This window comes from Scleropages formosus, chromosome 21, assembly GCF_900964775.1.
Source record: "Scleropages formosus chromosome 21, fSclFor1.1, whole genome shotgun sequence".
Lineage (NCBI taxonomy): Eukaryota > Metazoa > Chordata > Actinopteri > Osteoglossiformes > Osteoglossidae > Scleropages > Scleropages formosus.
In genome coordinates, this window is record NC_041826.1 from 14,254,318 (window position 1) to 14,279,015 (window position 24,698).

A 24,698-nucleotide genomic window follows, 5' to 3' on the forward strand; every position below is an offset into this window, starting at 1 on the left:
GTGCCCGCCTCGGCCCTTTACGCCTCACTCCAGCCCTGCGCTGTTTGGGAACAGAAGGAAGATGGCGGCGGCCCCGCTGTACTGTGTGTGCCGGCAGCCCTACGACGTGAGCCGGTTCATGATCGAATGCGACATCTGTAAGGACTGGTTCCACGGAAGGTATGGACATAAACGCTTTCCTCTACGACGGCTCTCGGCAAGGCAGGGCGCGCGTCTCCGGAGCCGGGGATTCGTGTGGGAGAACTCGGGGGCTGAGCGATGCGGACTCGTCGCTCGCTGCGGCTCCGGAGCCGGAGAGTCTTCATGATCATGTGTCTTTATTGTCATTCCTGCGAGTTAAAGGACTCTTATTATCGCTGCGGGGACGCGCCGCGCTGCCCCTCGTCCCGTCGTGTACCCGCGTTCAGACACGCGTGTTCCTTTCGGAATAATTAGCCCCTGTGGCCCGGGTCTCCTTTTTCCGCTTTCACAGTGGATCTGGATCAGCTGGGAAAACAAAACAGCGCCGTGTGGCAACCCGCAAATCGTGTTCCCGGAGCCCGAGCGGCTCGTTCCTTCTCCTCCCGTCGTGTTCGCAGTGCGCAATTCTTCGCAGGCCACCCGGTAAAGCGTTCAGAAAAGTTGTGCGTCCATCATCACCTGGTAACTGTGTGTGAGCTCGAACTTAAAGTGAGTGGACGAGCCGCCCGGCTTGATGGCCAGATCGTACCGCGGCCGCGCCGGGTCCTGCGTGCGCGTCCTCGACGCGGCTGTCAACGAGCGGCTGCGGAGTTCACTGCGTACGTCGCGGTCCGACTCACTCGTGCCCATCGAACCGTCCTCACTGAGGTTATTATATCGATCGAGTCGCGTATCTATCCGTCAGTTGCCTGTTTTTCAGCACCCGGCGTCCGCTGAGGCAGTGGAAATGCTTCGTGTCACTGTGTTGGGTCGCTTGGGTCGCGGATCCGCGAGGAAAGCGGACTCCAGTAGGTCCGTTATCCAGACAAACAACTGAACTGGTGCCACGTTCGGCCGCTTGAGTCCCGACGGGACGGCGCGTGGTGTGTTCGGCGCAGTTTTCTGTTGTTTCGCACGAACTTAGTTTTCGACTCAGCTCCAGCAGTCACTCGGTGTGTTTCGTGCTCTCACTACTTATCTAGCCGCGAAGGGGCCCCCGTGTCCGAACACACGAGTGTATATTGTACTTTTCGACTCCTCGTGTCCCGCGTGATTAAATCGTGGCCGCGCGCTGTCTTTCTTCTGGGATTAGGGGCTGAACTAAACAAAGACATGCTCGCTCCGAAGGTGTGCGGTGACACTTCGGATGGGTTCACTCTTTATTACCTTTTCTCAGATCACCACCGAGCATCGCGGCGAGCGGGACGTACCCCTCGCGTGCGCGTAAAATCAATTCCACGCGTGGAATGTGGAGAAGAGTGTCACGATCGTCGGGCTTTTTGATTGACAGCCGAGGTTGGACATTTAAATGCCCCCCCCCCCCCTTCCCCTTTTAAGGAAAGCGGGCACGTGGTGCGAGCCGCCCAGCAGGAGAGGGAGGGGGGATCGGTGCCCCCCGTTTAAAGGGACACGAGCGCTTCCCGAAGAAGCTCTTGTTTTTGTTTCTGCGCTGAATTTGCGGCGCGTGTTTTCGCCCCGCAGGCTCGTGACGCGTCGGGCGTCTCCACGGAGTTCGCGTTTGATTTCACCATCACGGTCGAACAGGGAACAATGTAGCAGCAGGCCTTGCCTTGGTTAGCGCTGCGGTTTTGCAATCTGAAGGTTGCTGTTTCGAATCCCGCCCCTCCTGTCCTGTAGAACTGCTATTGGTCAAGGCATTTACTCTGAATTAATACACTAAGAACACCTTAATGGGTAAATAATTGCAGTTGTCATTCATCGTACAACCTTGTAAGTCAGCTAAATAAAGGTTAAAAAGGGGTTCTTGGTTTGACTCGTTTTCTCAGACTTGGAGATGGCCCAGCATGCATCTGTCAAGTTTTGTTTTGACAGGAGTATTTCACACCCACATACTGCTCGATCAGCTCCCTTTACCCTGTCCCGTATAGCCGTTTACTGTGGGATGTTGCAGTCAGGACACAAACGTTGGCCCCTTTTGGATAGAAGTAATATGACATTAATTAGAGGGTTTCACGGCGCCCGTGCTCTTGGAATATCTTGTAGCCGTAATTATTTCAGCCAGAATGCAGCGGAGAGTGTTGGCAAGGCCTCTGAATTCCACATGTTTGTTTTTTTTAAGGACTCGGTCTTAAGATACAGTTCTGCACCCATTTAGGGCCTGCTTGTTTTTCTCAAACCTGCCTTCGCGTGAAACGGGGTAAAATCGGTCGACAGCGGCCAACTTCCGAGGCTGATGTTCGGCTGCGTTGTCAAGAGTGTCGCTTGATCAGCTTCAGGGAGTGTTTTGTTTATATTCACAGAAACGTAAACGACGCACACGTCCGTAATAAATAGTTTATGTGGCCAAGTAGTGTATTTCACATGCTCATATGATGCATTCCAAATAAAATTTTAATTCATATATTTATTTAGTGAACACTTCGATAAGCGGCTTGCAGTGTTAAGCTGCGGTACTTGCAACGATTTCTCCATTTATACGGTTGGGTAACTTATACTATTTCACTTCAAGGCAAGTACCTCGCTCAAGGGTACTACAACAGGAGGTGGGATGTGAACCTGGGACCTTTGAATGCGAGGCAGCAGTTGTAACCAGTATGCTACCTGCTGCTTGGGTGATCAAACTAGATTACTCTTATTTACACACAATGAAGAAGGTTGTTTCTTCAAAGTGCAGAGCGCAGACCATAAACTCAGAACTGGTTATTTTCATTGACCCTGTCCTGCTTTAAGCTCCTTTCGCTGTCTGTTGGATTCTCTGCTTTGCACATTGACTCTGAAACGTTGCGTAACTGCGCCGGACTGCCAGCGGTCAGAAAACAGGAATTGCAGGGCATGCAACCTAATGGGATTCACTGCATAGTTTTTGGCCACAATAAATGGGAGCAAAATTTTGATTGTTCTCCTTTTCAAGACTTTTGCCTCTGCATCATCGCGCCAACTCCAGCCATTTCCCACCAGGGGGTGGAGGCTAATGGTCACGCAGAAAGGAGAAGTGCTACATGGTGATTTCTGGGACTTGCCTGTCAGCGGGATAGGAAACAGAACTCCGTCACCAGGAATATGTGGTTTTTGCCGAAGACAGTGGGAGTCCTTCTGGTAGAGGAACAAAGAGCATGGATGTTGGTATGTTTTATGTTGATTTTAAGAGAAAGAAAAAGAAGAGCTTTTGCTACCCCCTAGTGAGCCCCAGATCCAGTTGTGGTTTTGGGCAGAACTTTTTGGCCACATTGTCAAGATACCCCTCGTTGTTTGCTGTGTTTCCACCGCCTGTCATCGATGGGATTAAGGCGTCCAGCCACTCAGCAGGTTGTTACCACTGGTGAAGGAGAAGGGGGATTAGGAGCCTCTGTGCCACTCTTGCCAAACTGCACCATTAACCGCGGCACGCACGCGATGCTCGCACCTGTGCCAGGCCTGCTTGTGTTATGATTGCGGTTGAGAGAGCGAGTCCATAGGAAGCGAAGATACTTCTTAAAGTCTGCAGTCGATTCTGTCAGCTATTGGCGTTACGCTGTGCTCTGCTCACCGGATTGATGTTTTCCTTCAAACGGCGCAGGATTACAATGAAAAGCATCTGTCATCGAAAAGCATCTGCCTTGTTGGCAGCAGCAATGCCGTGGTTGCCACATAACACGTTCCCTACACAGCGTTCGAACCCTGCAGAGATTTTTTTTTTTTTTTTTATATTAAGAACTCCTCTCGAGTGACACATTATTATTTGAAGTCTTTCTAATGGAATTGCCCGTCTTATCTGTCAATGTGTTCTGGCTGCGCGTGTGAGGTGTCCTCCTCTCGCTGTACTGTGGGTGTTTCCACGCTGAGTAAACAACCCTAAACCGACTGCAGCATTCCAGTGTTGGCCCTTGTCTTTACAGAGCTCTGATAAGTGAGAGCTCCTGCAAATAGTTATTGGACATGTCTAGTCAGGACGCAAATGTTGGTATGATGTATGACGCCATACCTCATAACCAAGCTGTTCGTGTCAAACTGATGCTCAGGTTTTCTATTGTTTCTTCTTGCTTTCTTCATTGGTGTGAAAGGGCCTTTTGCGACCGATGTTGATAACACGTAGGAGGAGGGACTTCCTTTTCGGCCTCCGTCTGTTTGGTCGCACGACTGGCCCCCGTGGGGTTCCGTGTGGTTGGGGCTGGGGTAGCCTCCCGGACCCCCCATGCTGTGTACATGGGTCCTGTGTGCATGGGGGGGGAGGGGGAGAGATTGATGGCAGAGCTGCTGGCCATGGGCAAGTTCAAAGCCTCATCCATCAATGCCCTTCTTGGAGGAAAACATTTAAGAGAGATTGATGGATCTTGTCCTTATCGTCAAGTTTTTAGTGGGATTGGTCTGTTGGTTGAGTAACTCTTAATCTTTTCCCCCCCAGTTCCTCCTGTGGCTGGAGGATGAGTGATTTCTGCTCTCATGAGCAGGGTTTGCCTTGGAGGTTCGTGTGTGCGCAAGCATGTACATGACATATTGTGGTTGTGTAAGAGCGATTGTTCAATACAGTTGCATTGTGCAGATCCAGATGTGTGTTCATCTGAAGTTGCGATCCAGAGACTCAGCTTTTTTTTTTTTTTTTTTTTTATTGTCATGTGAGCAGTATTCTTGAAAGCATCAGTCACTGGTTTTAGGAGTTGGTAAGTTTGTCAGTTGTCCTCAATGGATTCTGGGGGGCGGGGGCTTGTGTTTGGAGTGCTGTTTCCTCTGCCAAACTCCGCCGAGGGGCCAAACTTCCTGTCGTCACTGACCACGACGAGCTGCCGGAGAAAGAGAAGAAACGGATTTCCTGCTCTCCCATTGTCTGCTGTGGGACCTCCCTGGGAAAAGCCCTCCCCGGTCAGCAGTTCTCAAGGCTTTGACACATATCAGGACGCGAGGGGTGGAATTAGTCAGATATGTCTCAAATTCCTGTCAAGCATGTGACAGACAGGGGCGTCTGCACTTCTTTTATTTTGCTTTCAGTTTTCATACGTAGACACGTAGCGCTACGTTTTCCTCTTGCTGTTTAGCAGATTTCATCAGGACACATTTTTCCATCGATGGAACAGTCAGTACTCCTATTGCTGGAAGTGTGCTGCCTTTCTACTGATGTATTGCTTACAGCAATTTTCCGTTGACTTTGCTCTTAAACCAAGAGATATAACGTATAAACATACATGGTTCTATAATGTGAAGCGTGTACATATTGAGTTGGCGCTTCCGTTCAAGGTGGCACTCTTTGGGTTGTACAATGCGGAAGTGTTTGCAAGGTGACTGACAGATGGTGACGGTCCAGGATTAAGTACCACGCTGGATAACACAAGGTGATCCAAGCATGTAGCGGGTGAAGTGGTGGCTGGACCCATCGTCCTGAAAAGAAGAACCCAGGTTAGTGTCTCTGCACCTGCTGTAGTACCCTAGAGAAAGGTATTTACCCTGTATGGCTCCAGTAAGTATATGCAGCTGTATGAAGAGGTAAATGATTTTTAGTAATTTAAAATACAGACCTCATAATAAAAGTTACTTTGGAGGAATGTGTCAGCTAAATAATAATAATTAATAATGATGATGATGTTGTCAACAGCCCAGGACTAGACACAATAATTGGAAATAAAATTATAAGCAACAGCTTATAGGCAAAGTCAAGCCGCTGCAAGGGTTTATAACGTGGTGAGTTATTACACGAAAGCTCATCAGTAAGGCAGGCAAAGATGTTTAGACAGTAATTTATTTTCAGAAATTTAAATTTACTATGAAGATGTAACTTTAGTTTGTGTTGAACTTGACAGTCATCACAATGATGCACTTGTACAGCTATGCCGCCCCACGCAAGGCAGGCAGGCAGGCAGTCTGGCTTCCTGCAGCTTCACTTTGTGACTTTGCTTTACACCTGCTGCCTCTATATGGTGCGAGATTGTGTCTACCTCAGGAATTTCCTGGCATTAATGTGGCCCTGAGTGCCATCATAAATGGTGACCCCTGGGTACAACAGTTTATGTATGTGCTGTATGTATATTGTATTATTTTTAAAAAATCTGTTCAATGGACACTTCCTGTATATTTCGACATGAAGGTCCTACAATGAACAAGGAGGGCTCTCCATCTTTGTGACGTCAGCAGGGGTGCTGTGTCTGCCAGGCGGTTGATGAAGGGCTGCCAACCACGAGGTTGCTCTCAGCTCCTGCGTGCTCAAGGAATGCAGAGCGTAGTCCAGCATCCTGTTCTGTTTGTTTTCGGGAGATAAGATTGGCCTGGCACATTCACGTGGGCCAGAGATACCAGGCTGTGACCCCAGGGATGTCACAGGCCAAGGGGTCAAGAAGCATCCCAGGGTTTGTGGTCTTGGAAAGCATACTTGTAAGCGTTCAGGACATCCAGCAGCAGGCGGCAGAAGTAAATTAACTCCGTGGCTGCGGAAAGGCAAGATTCAGCGGAATGATTTGATTCATTTTTAAGTTTTGTATTATTGCCAATTTGGTGAGTGACTGGATTGGAACTTTGTGTTGGTACAGAAGAAGGGTGGGGCTGGTGACAGGTGTGGGTGTGGAGGACTTTCGTGTTGCGGGGTGGGTGAGAAGGGGGGTGTAGGAGACACGCTGCGTGGCGAGACTTAACCGCCAAGGCTGCCGGTGTCTCCGGTGTTGCCACGGTGACGGCTTTGTTGTATAACCTCTCTAGGTAAACGGCAGCCCAACCCCCCCTTCCTGGAGCACAGCAGGTCGACCAGCTGCGTGTTTACCCTCCCGCGTGCAAGGCTGCTCTGGATGGGCAGCCCTTGGGGCGAAGGGTTGGCACGTCTCGCTGTGATTCTCCACCCCCCGCTTGAAGTGTGGTATCTTTGGTGCCATCAAAAATGCCTAGGCTCCTTTTCGGGTACTGCTGGAGCCAAGTATGGAGTGCTGCTACTTAGGCATTTCTACGACATTCCACCCCCCCCCCACTCCCTGAGCCTGGCAGAACACATCGTACGTCCCCCACCCCTGCTCATTGTTGTCTTGCTTGGTGACCCCCATTTCAGGGCCCCCACTGATTAATGAATAACTCCACTTAAGCTGTATGGCTGTATGCACTTTTGTGAAGAAAGGAGGTGGGTGGTGGGTGTGTGGGATGAGGCTCCGGCCACCGTCAGCCTTACCTTTCGAGGAGACTCCCGTTGCATTTACGTGGCTGCCGCTTGCCTCTTGACAGGCCGTTCCTCCAAAAGCTCTTCTCAGGCAAAGATGCTCATTGCAAAAATGTAAGCCTTTTACCGCATGGCACTCCTAGCCAGGGGCCAGGAAGGCCGGGCCAGGTTTTGTGTTGTTGTTTTTTGTTGGTGGTGGTGTTTTTGTTCTGGGGTTGCTCTCTTGCTGGAAGAGCGCTCCTCGGCCTGTTTGGAAGCGATGAGGAAGCTGGCAAGGCGTCGAGGCTTATCCTCTTTACCGGGTGAGAAGAAAACAATGGCATGAATCGGTCAGCGCTCAGACGGGGATGTTGCAGGCAGAACGGGGCTTTGCGCTTTCAGAGCACGCCTGGAAGGCCGCTGTCTTTGTCTGCCGGTGCAATAGGAGTGCAATACTTCGCTGGCAGCCTGCAGGAGGACGCAATAGACGTGCAACGCCGCCAATTTCGCTGCAGTGCCGGCAGGACAAAGACAGGCGAGCAGCCACCCTCGCGGAAAAAAGTAGACTTTGTTAATTTGTATTTTAATGCGGCGCGAGTCGAGCGCCAAGCGTCTCTCCAACAGGAAGAGTGTTTAAAAATAAATGTGTCGGCACGGAGACTGCCTGAGACCCCTGGAGTGAGAAGCGTAGAGACTTCACAGTTAGTTAAAGAGTCTGGGAGATGTGTGGAGGGGGTGGGGCGGCTTACTTTTGGGTTAAATTCTCTGTTGGGTGCAATTCTCTGTGTGTGTGTGTGTGTGTGTGTGTGTGTGTGTGTGTGTGTGTGTGTGTTTGCATGCCTGTGTGTGGACTGATGTGGTTGGAACCTTCTGACCTCCTTGACCCCTTTAGATTTTAACATCTGGGCCCTGGCGGGATTGTGACAGGAATTCTGCAAGTTCAGTAGTACAGACACATATATAACAGGGTATAATTTAAAAGCACACCTAAAAATAGAATTCAGAATCTTGCACCGCAGCCAGAGTGACTGCCGCTGAATCATTTTATTGACGCTTCACTGATACTGTCTGCCGGTACTTAAGCTAATTTGACCAGAAGGTTTTGGTTGCTTCCGTGAGAATTTCTTCCGCCGACATCCGCCTGCACATAGCGCAGCTAGAAAGGGGGGTACAGTACTGTAGCACAGAGAATTCTCCACTGTTACACGAGTCCCCAGCCCCGTGGTGCCTGTTGTACCCATCTGCTCATTTTCCTTTGATTCCGTGGTACTTCCTGCAAGATGACGGGGAGCAACGACTCAGGCCCCCAGTTCCCTCCATTTAGCTGATGCTTTTCTCCGAAAGCGACTTGCAGTGTTAAGCTACTTAAAATTATTTATACGGTTGGATAATTTTACCGGAGCAATTTAGGGTAAGTACCTTGCTTAAAGGTACTACGGCTGGAGGTGGGATTTGAATCTGTGACCTTGGGGTCCAAAGCCAAGAGTGCTAAGTGCTAACCGCTAACCGCGACGCTAACAGCTGCTCCCGCCATCATCCCTCCACCACCAACAAACCTACTCCTTGGGACTCTGCTGCACCGTGACATTTTCTGCCTGGTGACTTGAGTTTTGATGTACAGCTAGATACTGCCGTTCTTTCCGGTTAGCGTTATTTCTCTTAGGCCTTTGTCTGTGTGTTGGGCGAGTAGCAGTAGCGCTCCGCTCTCTCGGGCAGGTGTCCTTCTGAGTGGATCGGCGGCTTGGTGCTGGGAGAGAACAGTCTTGGAGGACCTTCGGAGCGCTTTCGCGCCATGAAGACTAGGGGGTTAGGGCGGTTGAGGAACTCTGGCGGCCCACGTATTATCAGTGGTATGCGCTGCCTGCGCTGCGCTGGTGGTCTTCTTCCGCGTGCAGGGCGCATGGTGTGGGATGTGGGGTATTCCCTCGTGAGCTAATGGCCTTGATTTGTTTACTCTTCCCCACCATTTCCTGCAATTACGTTGACATCAAAGCCAGCGGCAGCCAGTGGATGTCTGTGTACCTCCTCCAGGGAGTCCCTTCTAGAGGACAGAAGATCCGGGTGGCCTTAGAGAAAGACCCCCCCCTCCCCCCATCTTCCTGCATCTCTACTGCTGTATCTATAATAGGTGGCTACCGGTTCGAGTGTCACCGTGGGCCGTAGGATTCCATGATGTACCCGCTGCAGTGTGTCACAACTCGTGTTACATTGGCAGAGTTTGTAAAGCTCAGCTGTGATGCAATAGTCCAGCCCCACGGCTTTTACTCGTATGTGTAAAGTTGATCCCGCATCTTGCGTAACATTTTATTGTGACCCAAGATGTATTGCCAGGAACGCACGTTGCGGCAAGGTGACCTTGTTTCATATTTTGGTCTGCTTTCATAGACCTGATGTAATCCTGACAGTGAAATTCTAAATGTCTCCCCCCCCCTTGCAATTTCGCAGTCAGGCCTCCTTATAATTTAGATTCCTTGCATGCCGTAGCTAAACACAGCGTACATGTTCAAATATAGCTGGCTGGACCTTGTCCTTATTCCATAATGGCAGATGGTTATCAAAGTGCGCTGTATCTTTCAACAGCAAGCGGCGCTTAGCTTTCAGCTAATTGGGGGCGATGTTCGACTTTGCATGTCTGGCGTTTGCTTGTGAGGGTCTTCGGTAACGTGCCTCCCTGACATGCGCAAACAGGCATGTCGCCGACAGACGGGTTAATGCTACGTTCTGTAATGTTGCCATCGAGTAGCAGACTGCTTCACCGTCAGTTCTTCGTAGGTGATGCCTGAATTAAAAGTGCATACACGCTTTGTGACACTTTTTGGGCACAGTGAGCATTTCCAGGGGTCACGTGGGGGCAACGATATGCATTGTCATACACTAGAATTTTTTTTTTTTTTTTTTTTTTTTTTAATTTCACACAGTGCAGACAGTCCCCAACTTATGACAGGGTTATGTTCCAATAAACCCATCTCAAGTTGAAAATATCATAAGTCAAAAATGCATTTAATGCACCGTACGTATTGAACGTGATAGCCTAGCATATGTGCGATGGCCATTATGGGCTTGCTGCCTTCATGCTGAGCAATTATCTTGTCTACATTTATTCATTTAGCAGGTTCTTTTCTCCAAAGCGATGTACATCTCATAGAAAATACAATGTGTGCATCACATTAGCAGAAAGAAACATAGATGCGGACGCGTGATTCTTAAGCACAGTTAGATTCCTTCCACCATATGAACCAAAGTTTATCACGCGAGTAGCTGCATAAAACTTTATCAGAATATCCACGATTTCTGATCACCTTTCTGGTAATTTTTTTTTGGAGATGCATATAAACTTTTCCTATACATCTAAAAATAGAAACTTGAGTTTCCTCTTGAGAGTAATTGCCTTCCTCTTCTCAGCAGTAGCAGGAGTCATAGACAGGCATTTCGTAGACGTGATGGATACACAAAACGCAACGTGGATACGGAGGGTATCCAAAAAAACGTTGGCACCACAGAACCCTGTAGAGTATTGGTTGTATACACTAGTGACCGTATGGCAGACCGGGAGATGCGAATCACTGCCACTGCCCAGCATCGCAAGAGAGTATTGCACCACATATCGCTTGCCTGGGAAAAAATCAAAATTCGAAGCACGGTTTTTACTGAATGCGTATCGCTATCGCACCATCGTAAAGTCGAAAAATCGTTAAGTCAAGACCGTTGTAACTCAAGGACTGCTTGTATAGTCTATTAGCCCCAGTCCCCTTGGTTTGGATGCAGTGTATAAGTGTGTCCGTATTACAGGATGGTGACATCAAGTCCCTCATATCTGCTGTTACTGCTGCATCCATAACCCTCTCGTGTGCAATTTTGTTAACCATTTCTTCCCAGAGATGAGTTCTAAGCATGGAGTGGGGCTTTGATCCAACTCTGTTCAGCAGTGTGGTTGGGATTCCCAAAGCAGAGAGATTGTGTGAATCCCCTGGCACACCTGGAGCTCTGAGGAGTGTTTCTGTGTATGTTTGGACTGGACTGATTTCTAACAACAGAAGACACACTTTGTTATGCCAGATATGGTCTAGATTCTGGCTGCAACATTTTGCCAACTTGTCATTCTAATTTTGGGGGAGTGTAGTGGTGCAGCGGGCTTGGATGGGTCCTGCTCTCTGGCAGGTCTTGGGTTCGAGTCCCGCTTGGGGTGCCTTGTGACAGACTGGCGTCCCGTCCTGGGTGTGTCCCCTCCCGCTCCGGCCTTACTCCCTGTGTTGCCGGGTTAGGCCCCGGTTCACCGCGACCCCGCTTGGGACAGGCAGTTTCAGTCTGTGTGTGTGTGTCATTCTAATTTGATTTGTTGTTGCCTGTTTGAGGCAACATTACTAGTGCATCATGCTCTGTTTGTTTATGGGCCGTTTCAGAAAGAAACCTGCACAGTTATGGCCTTGGTGGGTGCGATAATTGCTTTCTGTAGCATTGTAGAATATGCAACAAGATGTCAAAAATGTTTCAGCAAAATTCAGTTTTAACAGTTTAATAATGGGTTGATTCCGTCTTCATTTCAGCTGTGTCCAAGTAGAGGAGCACCATGCTGTGGACATTGATGTCTACCACTGCCCCAACTGTGACGTTCTGCACGGACCCTCCCTGAGTAAGTGTGCCTTGTCCCATGGGCTGCGGGAGGCTGGCTGATGGATTACCCAGTAGGGAATATCCTGCTTTCACCAGGGGAGTCCCCCATGTATGACTTAAATTGGGAATGACCTACAGGACCATTATCAGGTTAATTAAAACGGCGGTATGATCATTGAGTTGAGGTTCTACGCTGCCCTTGCTCTCAAAGGAGGGGTTGGGATTTTATGGACTTGTGAATTGATCTTATCCCCCACCCTGCTCCAAACTCCAACCTCCATGCTAATTTCTTAGGTGCTTAGTGTAGCAAATTGAGCCTCATGGCATTCGACTCCTACTTAAGATAAAAGTGGCTTGTCATTAACAAGGGGTTAAAAATATAGTGATTCTATTGCGCTGTAGGTTCTGCGCTCCACACTAACCACTCTGCTGCTCCTCCCACAGTGAAGAAACGTAACAACTGGCACCGGCATGACTACACAGAGCCCGACGATGGCACCAAGCCTGTACAGGCCGGCACTTCCGTGTTTGTGCAGCAGCTGCAGGCACGCACCTTCCCCAGGTAGACTTCAAGCACTCTACACAGCTCTCGGCATCTAGCAGAGCTGTCCCATCAAGTCTCACTTTAAACACATTTTTCAATTTTTAATCATTTTGTTGCAGTTATAAGAAAAATCATTTCAGAATAGTCGGAGCACCATTGCTCGCCACCCAGCCCCATTCCCTCCTCCTGATCTTGACCCTGTGCCTATTTCTGCACCCTTTAGTGCGGATGAGATCCTGGTCCGGATGCATGGGAGCCAAGTGACACAGAGGTACCTGGAGAAGCAGGGATTTGAGTACCCCATCGCAGTAGCCAAACTGGAGGGACTGGGGTTGCAGCTGCCCCCACCTACGTTCTCTGTCAAGGACGTGGAGCAGTATGTTGGTAAGGAGAGATGCAGAGAGAGAAAAGAGGGTTTGAGAGGTGTTTGCACTTAAGCCATTCAGCTACTGAGTGTGCTCTGGATATTTGCTAATTCCCAACAGAATTAAAATAAGTGGGTTAGTGGACCAGAGAACGGACTGTATGTGGATTAGTGGAGTTTTACAGTTCAGACACCTAATTACAGTCTTGCTCTATAAAGGTTGAGGGATGGCATGAAGAGAAAGTTCAGGGTATTTGATACAAATCACAGATTTTCATTATCCCTCAGTGTAGTATTTATTCAGACCTGTTCCTTAGTGTGTTGTTGGTAAAGCACTTGGTTTGCAATCGTTTTGCCAAGTGTCTGCAGGCTGCAGTACATCTCAGTTACAGGTGCAAGGGGAGGGGTTTTGTCAGCTCACCATGTGACCAGGGTAACTGGATCCACCTGTTTAACTAGCCTTAATCGAGCAATAACTAAACAGACGTGGAGATAAAAGTAGTTTGCTTAGGTTGCGCAGCCCCCCCCCCACCCCCACCGTAGTTCACCTGCAATCTCTGCAGAGACTGGTACTTACAGGATCTGGTTACAGGGCAGTACATTGTGTGTATCCATGCATATCAGGTTCACCGCCCTTCGTTTGTTTCTCCTTCTCAGTGCCAAAAGGCTGCATTACACACACACATTAATGTCCTTTGATCTGCGCTATTAATAAGTAAACTGTATGGATTTATATTTATTCACATAATATGCATTCATGTTTATTTACAGTAGCCACAAAGTCCCTATGCATGAGTTATGTGTCCTTTGTTAATAATTTGTGTATATTTTATTCTTCTTTTATGTTTCTTTTGTTTCATGAAGTCGTCATCCAGAACAACAGGAAAATATTAAAATTTGTGCCACAATTAAAATAGGGGCGCTTACAGACAATTAAGTTAAGCAAGTTTAGCAGTGCTTCTGTGTGTAACTCAGCACAGGTATGTATGTGTGTGTGTGAATTTGTTTTTTGCAGGGATGTGGAGAGCAGATAGTCTGATTAACTCCACTGAGCACTTTGCCTGGGCCACACAACAGGGACCTTTAAATGAACAGAATTATATAATTGTTGAAGTATCTCATATCTGGACACTAAATGTATACTGGAAATAACTGAAGTACTGAATGTGGAGTTTGCCCCCTTTTGAGATATGTTTCTGAAAATCACAGCTTTACACCTCTGACAAAGGACTTGATTGTCTTGGTGTTTCTAGGAAACCCTTTGCTTCTAAAGCCCTTACACTGGTGAATATGGAAGGATTTATCAAGATGGACATTATTGGCACATGGGGGGCAATAAATATCCACTGGAGTGTTGCTGCAGCTCGTAGGAGTGCCTCCAGGATTTATTGCCCCTCAGGATGGGGTTCTTTTGTTGAGGAGATCTCCCCCACACAGCTTCCAGCTGTTTCCTGACATCAGGCTGTGGCCAGCTGGTGGTGGGGTGGGTAGGGGGATGGTGCATAAACAGCTGCTAGCTATCCTGCACCCCTGGCTGCCCATGCCATTTCAACTGGCAGCTTCACTCTACAGTTTTTTTTTTTTTTTATCCTGTTTGTTACCCTCTATTCTCAGCATCCCCCCCGCCCCCCCATCGTTCTATGAGGCATGTGATGTAGAAAGGTCATGTAGGACCTCATCAGGTGAGTGTGGTATGGAAATACTGCTGGGTTTCACTGCCATTGCCTGCTCCACTTCTGAATTGGTTTGTGTGAGAACCACAGAAGAGTTGAACCTGGTTTCTGGGCAGTTGAAATGGATGATGGGGTTTTTGTTGGTCTATGTCCACATGGTGAACATGTGGAGAAGAATGCCTCTCGGTAGAGAATGGACGTTTGGTTGTTTTCCAAAACCTGCATGTAAATCTCGGTCATAAACCTGTGTCTGTGCATACAATGCTTTATGTATTAATGTTTCAGACCATTGACAACATTGCTGCTGTCGATGATTGTCGTGGACTTTGCTGAATGGTGACCACAAGTGGTTCCTCTCACCTTTGCGCAGGTGGCGATAAGATCATTGATGTCATCGATGTGGCCCGGCAAGCAGACAGTAAGATTAGACTCGGTGAATTTGTGAAGTATTTCTGCAAACCCCACCGGCCAAAGGTTCTGAATGTCATCAGCCTTGAGTTCTCTGACACAAAGTAAGTGTTGCAGCTGTGTCGCTTCTTCTGTCAAGTAAGACGACATCACTACTGTCACTGCAGTATATTCATATTACACTGTTAATTTACCTCATGCATTCCAGGTTCATTTTGTTTTGGTAAAGCTTGTGTCGTGGAATCAACACTTGATCCTTTGCATTGGGAGTCAACACTGCACATGACAACTTGCCTCTTTTTGTGTAATTTACTGAAATGTATAACATGGAGTCTGACATAAATGTCAGCTACACATTGTAGAGGTATGGGGTGCATTATTGTCAGAAAACATGTCCTCAGACAGACCCTGGTAGAATGCCAGTGGCAATAAATGACTGTCTAGCTCAGATGAAGGGACTTGGACCAAATGTGTAAGGCTTTGTGGGGCTTTGATGGTAATTCAGAAGCTTTAGAACTTCCAGGCTCAAACATCCACATGCTCTCAATTTCTCTCTTTCCTCTAGGATGGCAGAACTTGTGAAGGTGCCAGACATAGCTCAGAAGATGTCCTGGGTGGAGAACTACTGGCCTGATGACTCCTATTTCCCTAAGCCCTTCGTGCAGAAGTACTGCCTGATGGGGGTGAAGGAGAGCTACACAGACTTCCACATAGACTTTGGGGGCACATCTGTGTGGTACCATGTACTCTGGGTAAGTGGTTTTTGAAGACATCTCATGAACAGCTATCATTGGACAATGATTTGATTTTTGCTCAGTTCAAAAAACATCTCTTTTCATTTCTTCTCATTTTTGTGTGTTCATATGCAGAGTTGGAGGCCTTTAAGCCAGTATAACCTGTTTAGTTATCTGACTTTGAGCCATGTTGACAGAAGTCTGTTTTTGGGCAACCCTTAAAAAAAAAAAGTCAAGATGGTACCTGTTGGGCTGTCTTTTATTTTGTCAAGGTTGTTAAAAATTAAAGCATTAAAAGTTACCTTAAGCATTTCATTTTGTGAAATACCATCAGGTATGATACTTATCCAACATGGGTGATTGGTCTGCTTGTTTCCCCTGAAGGGTGAGAAGATTTTTTACTTGATCAAGCCGACACAGGAGAACCTCGCACTGTATGAGGAGTGGAGCTCGTCCCCTAACCAGAGTGAGGTGTTCTTCGGTAAAAAGGTGGACAAGTGCTACAAGTGTGTGGTTCGGCAGGGGATGACGCTCCTCATTCCCACAGGTAAGGCACCTGGCCTGAATCTCCCTCAGTAACGACCAGAATCCCTATTCTTAGCGAAGGATGTTCTACTACGTGGCCTTTTGTGTCTCTGGAGCAAGTCTTGCTCTCGGCAAGGCGCTATCTGCTATCTCGCACTTAAACCAAAGTGAATGCCACAGTCCGCCCCGTTGCCCCATACCATTGTTTTATGCTTGCAGTTGTAAGCCATTGCTGTGAGGAAAGTAAACCCAGTACATTCCAGAGAAGCTGGCTTTCCACTTAGTGTGGAGCCATCCAGCTTTGAAGGTGTGCAGTGGTAAGATTGTGGTGACCCGAGCCTTCCAGGACGAGTGCAGACGAGCTGGCCCAACCTACTCCCTCTGGGACTGCAGCCAGTATAAAGCTCAAAACTCTTCCTAATGTCATGGCATTGTGGTATAACCTTGCATAGCCCCTCTCACTTGGGTTTTTTTCCCCCCAAATATCATTATGTTGTCTAAGCATGAGACAAAGCTGCCTATGATAGATTACTATCATTGTACCGATGTGTAAGATCTCAGTGTTGTAGCTAATCTGCTTGTCTGAAGGGGAAACATGTCTCATGCAGGTGTTAGGGGTTGGGGTGTTATGGCTCCCAGTTGAGTGGGGACAAGGGGTCAGTAACCCTCAGTAACCCCCAGCAACCCCTGTTGTGAGACCCTGGATTGACCCATCTGGACTGGGACCCCTGGCACAGGGTCATGGCTGGGGTGCTGCATCTGGTGTCTAATGTGCACAAGTATGATTCCCTCCGTGTACCTTGTGCTGTCCACCAAGTTTCCCTGGACATGCCCATAGCAGCTTTCTGTTCCTTGCTGTTACATATCTTCCTGATAGGTTGTCTTGTTTTTTTTCCCCCCAACTCATTATCCTGAAATTTGGTACTCCAACTGCAAGGTTTCTGATAATTGCACAGTCTATGATGTGAGGCAACCAAAGCAGAGCCACCTACCTGATCCACCATTGATCCATCAGTCTCTAACTGTGGTGTTGACACCAGCCTCCATTGAAACTGCTTTCACTCATTTGTTGATGGAAGGAAAGAGATGAGTTTCCATCAGGGCCAGGATTGCTGTCTTTGAAAGCATTCAGCTGATTTTAGGGAATTTTATTCCTTTGCCTGTGGTCAGTGTGGTGGATTGGGTGTTGATGTCATCTGTCACTCTTTCCACAGGGTGGATCCACGCGGTCCTCACATCTCAGGATTGCATGGCGTTCGGGGGCAACTTCCTTCACAACCTGAACATAGGCATGCAGCTCAGGTGAGGTGCCGGACGTGCTGATGGTCCTGTACGACTGCTGCTGTTCTGCATCACGCTCAGTGGTGTTACGTAAATAAAATTCTCAACGTCGCTTTACACCTCTGAGCCAAATCCATCTTCTTCTTTTCTCTGACTTTCCTTCCTATTGGAAAGTTGCAAGCAAGAAAATGTGGGATCAGACTCTTCTGTTTTTTTCTTTAAATAAATATAAATTAATATTCTTAATTCTAACATCAGAAAACAGACAAGAACTATAACACAAGCTGCCGAAGAGATTACTTAAAAGGAACGCTGTGGTGTGAACATCTTGCAATGTATAAAAAAAGGACAGTGTGACAACAGACTTCGATATAGTGATGAATAAGAAACAGTTTGGTTGCTGAGACCCTAAAGAATGAAATTATAGTTAATTGCAATTAATTAGTGATCTGATGAATTATATTAAGGTATTGTTGAGTAATGTCCAGAACTTAATTGTCCTTACTTTGGCATTAATACATTTTTCTGTTGAATGTTGCAGAACAACAACAGAGGCTCCTGTTGACGTAGGTCCTAACACTAAGTGTGTCCTCGCTGTCATTTTTCCACTCCAGGTGTTACGAGATGGAACGACGACTAAAGACTCCAGACCTCTTCAAATTCCCCTACTTTGAGGCCATCTGCTGGTATGTGGCCAAGAATCTGCTGGAGACCCTCAAAGGTGAGAGGAAACAAACAGCTCTGTGTGTCTTTAGTACCGGCTCAGCCGTTGCTTTTGTCTGAAATTCTTTTTCTTCTGTTAGAATTACGGGAGGACAACTGTCAGCCACCTACTTACCTTGTTGAGGGAGTGAAAGCTTTAATTTCTGCACTGAGAAGCTGGCTAAAGAGAGAGGTGAGGTGCTTGCTTGACATGCTGTACAGAACTGCTGTTTAGCAGTAACAGATGAACGGTCAGATTCTTTTCAGACTCCCCACTACAGCACAGAGCAAAGAATCAATTCCATCACTGTCTCTTGTCCACCATGTCTTCGCAGATACATGAACCGACCAGTGAGGTTCCAGACCACATCAGGCCCAACCATCTCATTAAAGAACTGACAAAGGAGATCCGGTATCAGGAGGTAAGTTAAGACAAGGAGAGAATGGGCCCTGCTTGATTGACGCACCAACAGCAGATGGACACACAACTGCCCAGGGGGCTACAAAGGTACAACTGTCTGATTCTTGCTGTCTTGACTAGCAATGGTTTCCTGCTCCTGGCTCTGTAGGAGGATCAGAGTGGCAGCAAGCCAATGAAATCTCAGGGAGGCGGGACGTGCCCCGTGACACGGTCCACGCTTGAGAGGGGTTGCCAGGCACGGCGCACGGCCAGGCGGCTGCGGGACAACCATGCTCCCAAGACCCCATCCAACCTGGACATCCTGGAGCTGCACACGAGGGAGGTGCTCAGGAGGCTGGAGGTGGCACCTTTTGAGGAGGTGGGGCGATGATGTCAGCTCTGTACCGCTTCAGCTGCTTGTGATGTCATTTCTCAGTTTGTCAATGTAGCAGAACGGAAGTCTGTTACTATTTGTATTGAGGCCTCTTGAGAAAGGGAGAAGGTGCTCAAAATATCCTTGCCCCCCCCCCTCCATACCATGTGGCCTGTCTAGCAGGACACTCCTTTCAGCTGCCGGGTCAACGTGAAGTTCAACAAGGCGTCCACGGTATCCTCAGCTGCAGCCGAAAGGACTTTGGACAACAACCTGCGGCTTGTGCTGTGCAATGGGAGGATCATCAGGCGAGTCTCAGAAACCAGCATTTTGTGTGTGTGTGTGTGTGTGTGTGTGTGTCTGTGTGTATTTATGCACCTGTGTGTGTACACCTAACACTATTGGGGTGCGTTGACACGAGGCCACACCTCCTCTGGACTTCAGCAGATGAAGAGTAAATATTTACCCCCTACTGTAGCCGTCCTGTCGTGTGTTTACGTGCCAACCCACACAGTGTTTAAGAAGCTTGTCGGCACTGCACTGTCACCTGTCCTTCTGTGAAATGATTTGTGACCTGCGCATGCATTCGTGTGCAGAGAGGAGAAGTGGCGCATAAAAGAAGGCAACGCAACGTCGTCCGGCGAGGGAGCTCACGCTCAGCAGAAAGGGGCGCCCCATGTCAAGGTGGAAAACGGCAGGCTGGGTCGGCCGGAGCAGAACAGCACGGAGGAGCGAGAGGAGAAAGCAGCCTGTCTCAATGGTGAGTCATCGGACGAATACGAGCTCAGCTGTCGGAAAAATTCGATCCTCTTCAGCTACGTGGTGCGGACTGAGTCAATAGTACGCGACTCTGTGGTCAGGAGGGTGGTTTGTCACCATCAGATTGACGTCAACCAGCTGCTCGCTGGCTTGATCTTTCCAAGATGGACGCAGATGCAAAGAGACCAGAACCAGGGTAAAGAAAAGAGTACCCTCTTCCAGGGCATCTGGACGGAGTGGACTATTCCAGGCTGCTCTGCAGTCTCCGGCGGTTTGTGGTTGTCCTTTGCCCTTCCCCTTTGTCTCAGTCCAGCTGCTGCGTTGGCATCTTGCAGGGTTTTTCAGAAGCGTGAAATCGGAACTCAGGAACAGTATGTCAGAAGAGTCCAGCTCTTCAGATTCAGAGTCAGCGATCAGTTGCGCCGCACAAGTAAGTGCCGTTGACTTGCTGCCCTGTGCTTCGGGTGCAGAGACCCTTCCTATACTCGGCATGTCCTTGTTTCACATCGACGTGAGGACTTTACCTCTCGTTTCAGCACAAAGGCTCTTCCTCAGAAGATTCTGGGAGCTCCAGTGAGGAGGAAGAGGAGATGAGGAGGAAGGCTTCCCCTCCTTTAGAAAGGCAGAGGAAATCAGGAGACATGGTGGGGTTGCACCAGCCCAGGTCGAACCCCATCCAACGGGACAGACCACTAAAAAGGTGGGTGGGGAGACTTTTGACCAAACCTGGCTGAAGCGGCAGTTTCTCCCTCCGCCTCCATCATCTCTACCTCCCCTCCACGTGTGAGCACAGGACCCGGCGCTGAGAGCCAGAGCCGCTCTTGGAAAAGAAACCCTTGGGTGTATTATGGTGAAACATTTGGTCTCACCTCACTTCAAGTGGAAGCTGTTTTATTCCTTTCAATTTCATTTGCCCACTAGCACTGCAGGAAATATTGATTTTTTTTTTTCTTTCTTTATTTTTACAGTTTATATGGGCCAGTGTCTCTCTCCTCAGTTGTTACTCTTATTTAACTGCGACTCGCATGTCATGCGTTCGTGGGAATCTGCTGGATAATGTGAAATACCAAGAGTGTGGCTTCCTTGTCCTGAGCGTAACGCCCGTGACGCAGAGCTTTAAGTGCGCTGTGCCACTGATCAGCACCACGTGTTCCAACAGAGAACGACCTACCTCACCAAGCACAGAAGCAGCAGTCCAAGGAATGTTGTCCATGGCAGGCCTCATGCACCCCCCGTGCTCCACGGACACAACGAATTCCCAGGAGCCTTGGTGGTCGAGCCCAGCCCACTGCTCTCCTGTCCATGGTAGGCATTTGCACCTTTACTTAAAAATGTCAGTATTTGTACTGCACCTGTGTATGTAAGAGTGTTGGTGTGTGAATAAGTGACATCGTGACGGCCTGACATTCTGACCCTGCGTTCCTGCCTCTCTGGCCTGCAGCATGCGGGGAGTCCTTGTCAGGAGAAGAGAGCCAGGGTGACTCCGACAGCAACTCCAGCCTCAGCCATCAGGTGATGCCCAGCCCTTCCCTGCAGTCACATGAGCAGGTCACGTGACCTTCCCATCTCTCGTCACTAGTCGCCACGAGAGTATAAATGATTGATTGCTAGGCAGGGTTTGGGGGTTTCTCCTAGCTCTAACCCCTCTCCCCCATCCCCGTGTGTCAGAAGGAACGGCAGGCCCAGAAGCACCGGCAGAAGGAAAACAAGAGCTTCATGGACAGCCAGAGCAGCGGTGGCAGTCAAAGCAGCAGCAGCGAAACGTGGGCTGATCCCGTCAGCCCCCTGCGTTCGGATATGGACTACCAGTACAGAGAGACCTCGCTGTCGCCCCCCTTGCACCCTTCCAAGAGGCCTGCATCCAACCCACCGCCCATCAGCAATCAGGCCACCAAAGGTTGGTCCCTCTCCGGCTTCCGCACGTCAGGTTCAATCAGGGATGTAACAGCAGGTACTGGGGGGGGGCCAAAAAAATAGCCGCTGTGATCAGTGGAGCTGAACGCAGATGCTGGGGGGTATATTAGGCTTGACTGGATGTGAGGAGAGAGCCCCACCCCTTGTTATCCCTGTGGGTTGAACAAACTTTGCCCCTAGTTACTCAAGTACATGACTCCCAAAAAATGAACAAACTACTCAGTAAATAGTCGCCTCTTGTGCCGCCCATGATAAATACTGAAAGGAAGGAAGTTGTAGTTATTTATTGCATAATTAAATATTTCTTGTAAATTTTTTAAACGGTCTTGCATGGTGGCAGACAAGTGTCGGTCACGGAAGCGTCTTAAGGTTTTAACGGATACCTGTTTGCGGTCGGGGGTTTCAGGGAAACGTCCCAAGAAAGGCATGGCGACCGCCAAGCAGCGACTGGGGAAGATCCTCAAGCTCAACAGACACAATCGCTTCTTTGTGTAGCGTGGAGGAACTCTGGAGGCTCCTGGCCGGGGGTTGTATGCCTTGCCGTGCTGAATACAGCGGCAGTGTTACGTCTACCTGGATGGATGCGTCTGAAGGGCTGACTTTTTTTTTTTTTTTTTTTAAGTACTGCACACCGGTCTGCAAGCTGTGGTGACAGGGTATCAGGTTTACACTGCAAGTGCGCACACACACACACACACTCACACACACATACACACACTCACACGTGGAAGTAGCGTAAAGATCACGGTGAGGAAAGCATGCCAAACCTCAGTTGTGGACTCTGCGGGGAGGATCTCATGGCACTGGATTTGGGTCACAATTACCAACAGAAGCTGGAGCCTCAGCGATGCGACTTGTATCCCGGACGGAACCAGTGGGGGAGCCTTGTGCGTATGAACGAGGCGGCTGTCTCCTATCTGTAATCAGCACCGCAAGAGGAAGACCACGTTGATACAGGATCGCAATCTGCCGGTCGTCGTTTTGATGCCGCATTTACATCTCGTTCCCGGGCTCGTTCGGCTGAGGTTTTCCACCTGCTTTTTGATAGCTTACGAATGTCCAGAGCTCACCCTCCCATGAACTGCTTTGCGCCACCTAGCAAAAGCATTGCTCTTTAGCCAAGTATACTGTGCTCCGCTGGCAGGCCGGGGGCTGCCGCCTTCGGAGACTTTGTACTGTTCTTGGACGTCTTTGGATCAAGACTAAGAAGGTGCTAAGGTGTTGAACTGATATTTTAAGATGGTGCTCAGAACTGCGTGTCCTTCATCACGTCTCTCGTCCCGTCACGCTCACCAGCAATAATGCGGCATCGAGAGGAAACCGTTGACGGGGCAAGTGCTCACGCCCAGGTCCAGTCTTCCCCGTTTACTCAAGCTGGACCACCGGGCTCAGGATCGCTCGTCCGAAGTCAGCCGAGCCCCGTCCGTTGGTGTCGCCGCTTATTATCTCCCGCATCTCGCCCTCAATCTGCATCGGGCCCCTTTTGTGTTTCGTCTCTTTGTCTGTCTGTGTGTGATGACCTCGACGTCGACAAGGAGGGAATCATCATGCGCGCGAAGCGACACCTCGATCCTTTGTTTTAACGATGAGAGAAAGCCATACGCACCGGGAAGCCATACTGGAGAGACAGCACTTCAAGTAAGGCAAGTTCTCTGTTTGTTCTCAGCGCATCAGTCTTTGTGAAGGGGTCACAAAGGATTGCTGGAGGGGCTCACAGGCCTCCGAAAGCGTTCCACCTCTGAGACAAGGCAAAAATGTGACAAAAAGGAAAGAAAATTGCGAGTTTGGCGCCACCTAGTGGAGGTGGGGAAACTGGAACTTGGGGTTTTGCTAATAAGGAAGTTTTTATAAGGGTTTACTTTGTTTAAAGCATTGTATGTTGGGGGAGAAAAACTTTCAGCTTTATTTATTTCTTGTTTTATCCTTTTAGAATCTGTTTCATTTCTCTGGATGTCTTTGAATCAAGTATTTATTATGAAAAGGTTAATTGTACTTTATTTCAATGTGAGAGCTCCACTGTATTAATTTTCGCAAGCGAAAGTGATTTTTCTCATCAGTGCTCCTGTCAGCCTCCTTGTGTAAAAGGTGTGGTTGAATCCAGGTTTATCAGCGTCTGAGCTACAGTCAGACATGGATAATGGTACGGATCTTTGGCATGCTTGTTTCTGTTGCTAACTCTACTCGTAACTTGTGTAATTGAGTTAACAGTGCTGTTGCTTTTCATATTAACTGAATGGCAGTTTGTCTTTGTTTCACTTGTATCCGATGAGTACTTTTAATCCTCTTTACCCTCAATCCAGATGTTTTTGCATTTGCTGGAACAGTCGAGAAAGCATTTGTGTTTAAAACAAATTATTTCCCTTTCAAAACACAGGACACTGGTTTAAAATCTGTTAATGTAAGGAAAACTGGCAATAAGTAATGACAGATTATAGGAAACCAACATTTTCTTCTGTCAGTTAAGGAAGTCTTAACATTTTTTGGAGAAATTTCAGCAAAGGGTGCTCACAGTATACTGACTCCTCGGCTTGCGAACACGATTGGCGCCGGATATCTGTTCGTAGTTTCCGTTCATAAATCCAAAGCCACTTTCACCATTAAAACACAATCAATAAATATTTAAGAATACAAACATCCCTCAATTTATTTGTGGGTTAGGTTTTCAAAGAATCTCCATTAAGCTATAGCAACACTGTATCAGACTGTAACATTAAACTTTAAGCAACATTACAATATCTAGATGTCTAAATGGAGGAGCCAATGTAGACCAGTTCAGCTCTGTTGCAATATATCAGCATCCGTGTTGCTTAACTGCTTAAAGAAAATGATCCTTTTTAAGGCAGTGGCATGCTAGAGCACACTGATGTAAAGTGAACCCCCCCAGAGATGGAAAGCTTTGACCTGTGACTATCGTTCCGCCTTGCCCAGATGAGTCTTGCTCCGTTTCCTCCGATTTGGTGAACATTTTGGCTTTGCAGACCTCAGGTAACTTCAGCAGAATTCCTAATGCAGAAATGAGGGACTTGCCTGTGTCACGATGGCCGAAACTGTGACTCTTGTGACTTAAGTGCTTTTGCGGGCTTGACTTTGTGTCGGGAGGGGTGGTCTTTCTCAGGGACTTAATTCGCTGTAATTGAACGAAAGACCTTAGTGATTTTTGCCACCAGCAGTAAGCAGTGAGAGATCATACATCTGCTCCAGTGTGTGTA

The 24,698-nt window shown here is 48.3% G+C and overlaps 1 protein-coding gene across 3 annotated transcripts; it reads left to right on the top strand.

Annotated features, from left to right (window-relative positions):
• Window positions 1-24,370, top strand: kdm7ab (lysine (K)-specific demethylase 7Ab). Of its 3 annotated transcripts, none has more exons than XM_018726282.2 (20): window positions 1-159; window positions 11,746-11,831; window positions 12,257-12,374; window positions 12,580-12,740; window positions 14,764-14,905; window positions 15,367-15,553; window positions 15,920-16,082; window positions 17,275-17,362; window positions 17,956-18,062; window positions 18,145-18,236; window positions 18,379-18,465; window positions 18,613-18,822; window positions 18,997-19,124; window positions 19,413-19,576; window positions 19,911-20,005; window positions 20,112-20,275; window positions 20,735-20,880; window positions 21,017-21,087; window positions 21,244-21,472; window positions 21,896-24,370. In XM_018726282.2, exons 1-20 carry the CDS (start codon window positions 62-64, stop codon window positions 21,982-21,984), a joined length of 2,625 nt encoding a protein of 874 aa, XP_018581798.1. In that variant the 5' UTR covers window positions 1-61; the 3' UTR covers window positions 21,985-24,370. The 3 variants fall into 3 exon arrangements, with proteins under 3 accessions (XP_018581798.1, XP_018581799.1, XP_018581800.1); XM_018726283.2 differs by having other exon boundaries at window positions 21,247-21,472; XM_018726284.2 differs by having other exon boundaries at window positions 19,000-19,124.
• Window positions 24,371-24,698: the final 328 nt, after the last annotated feature.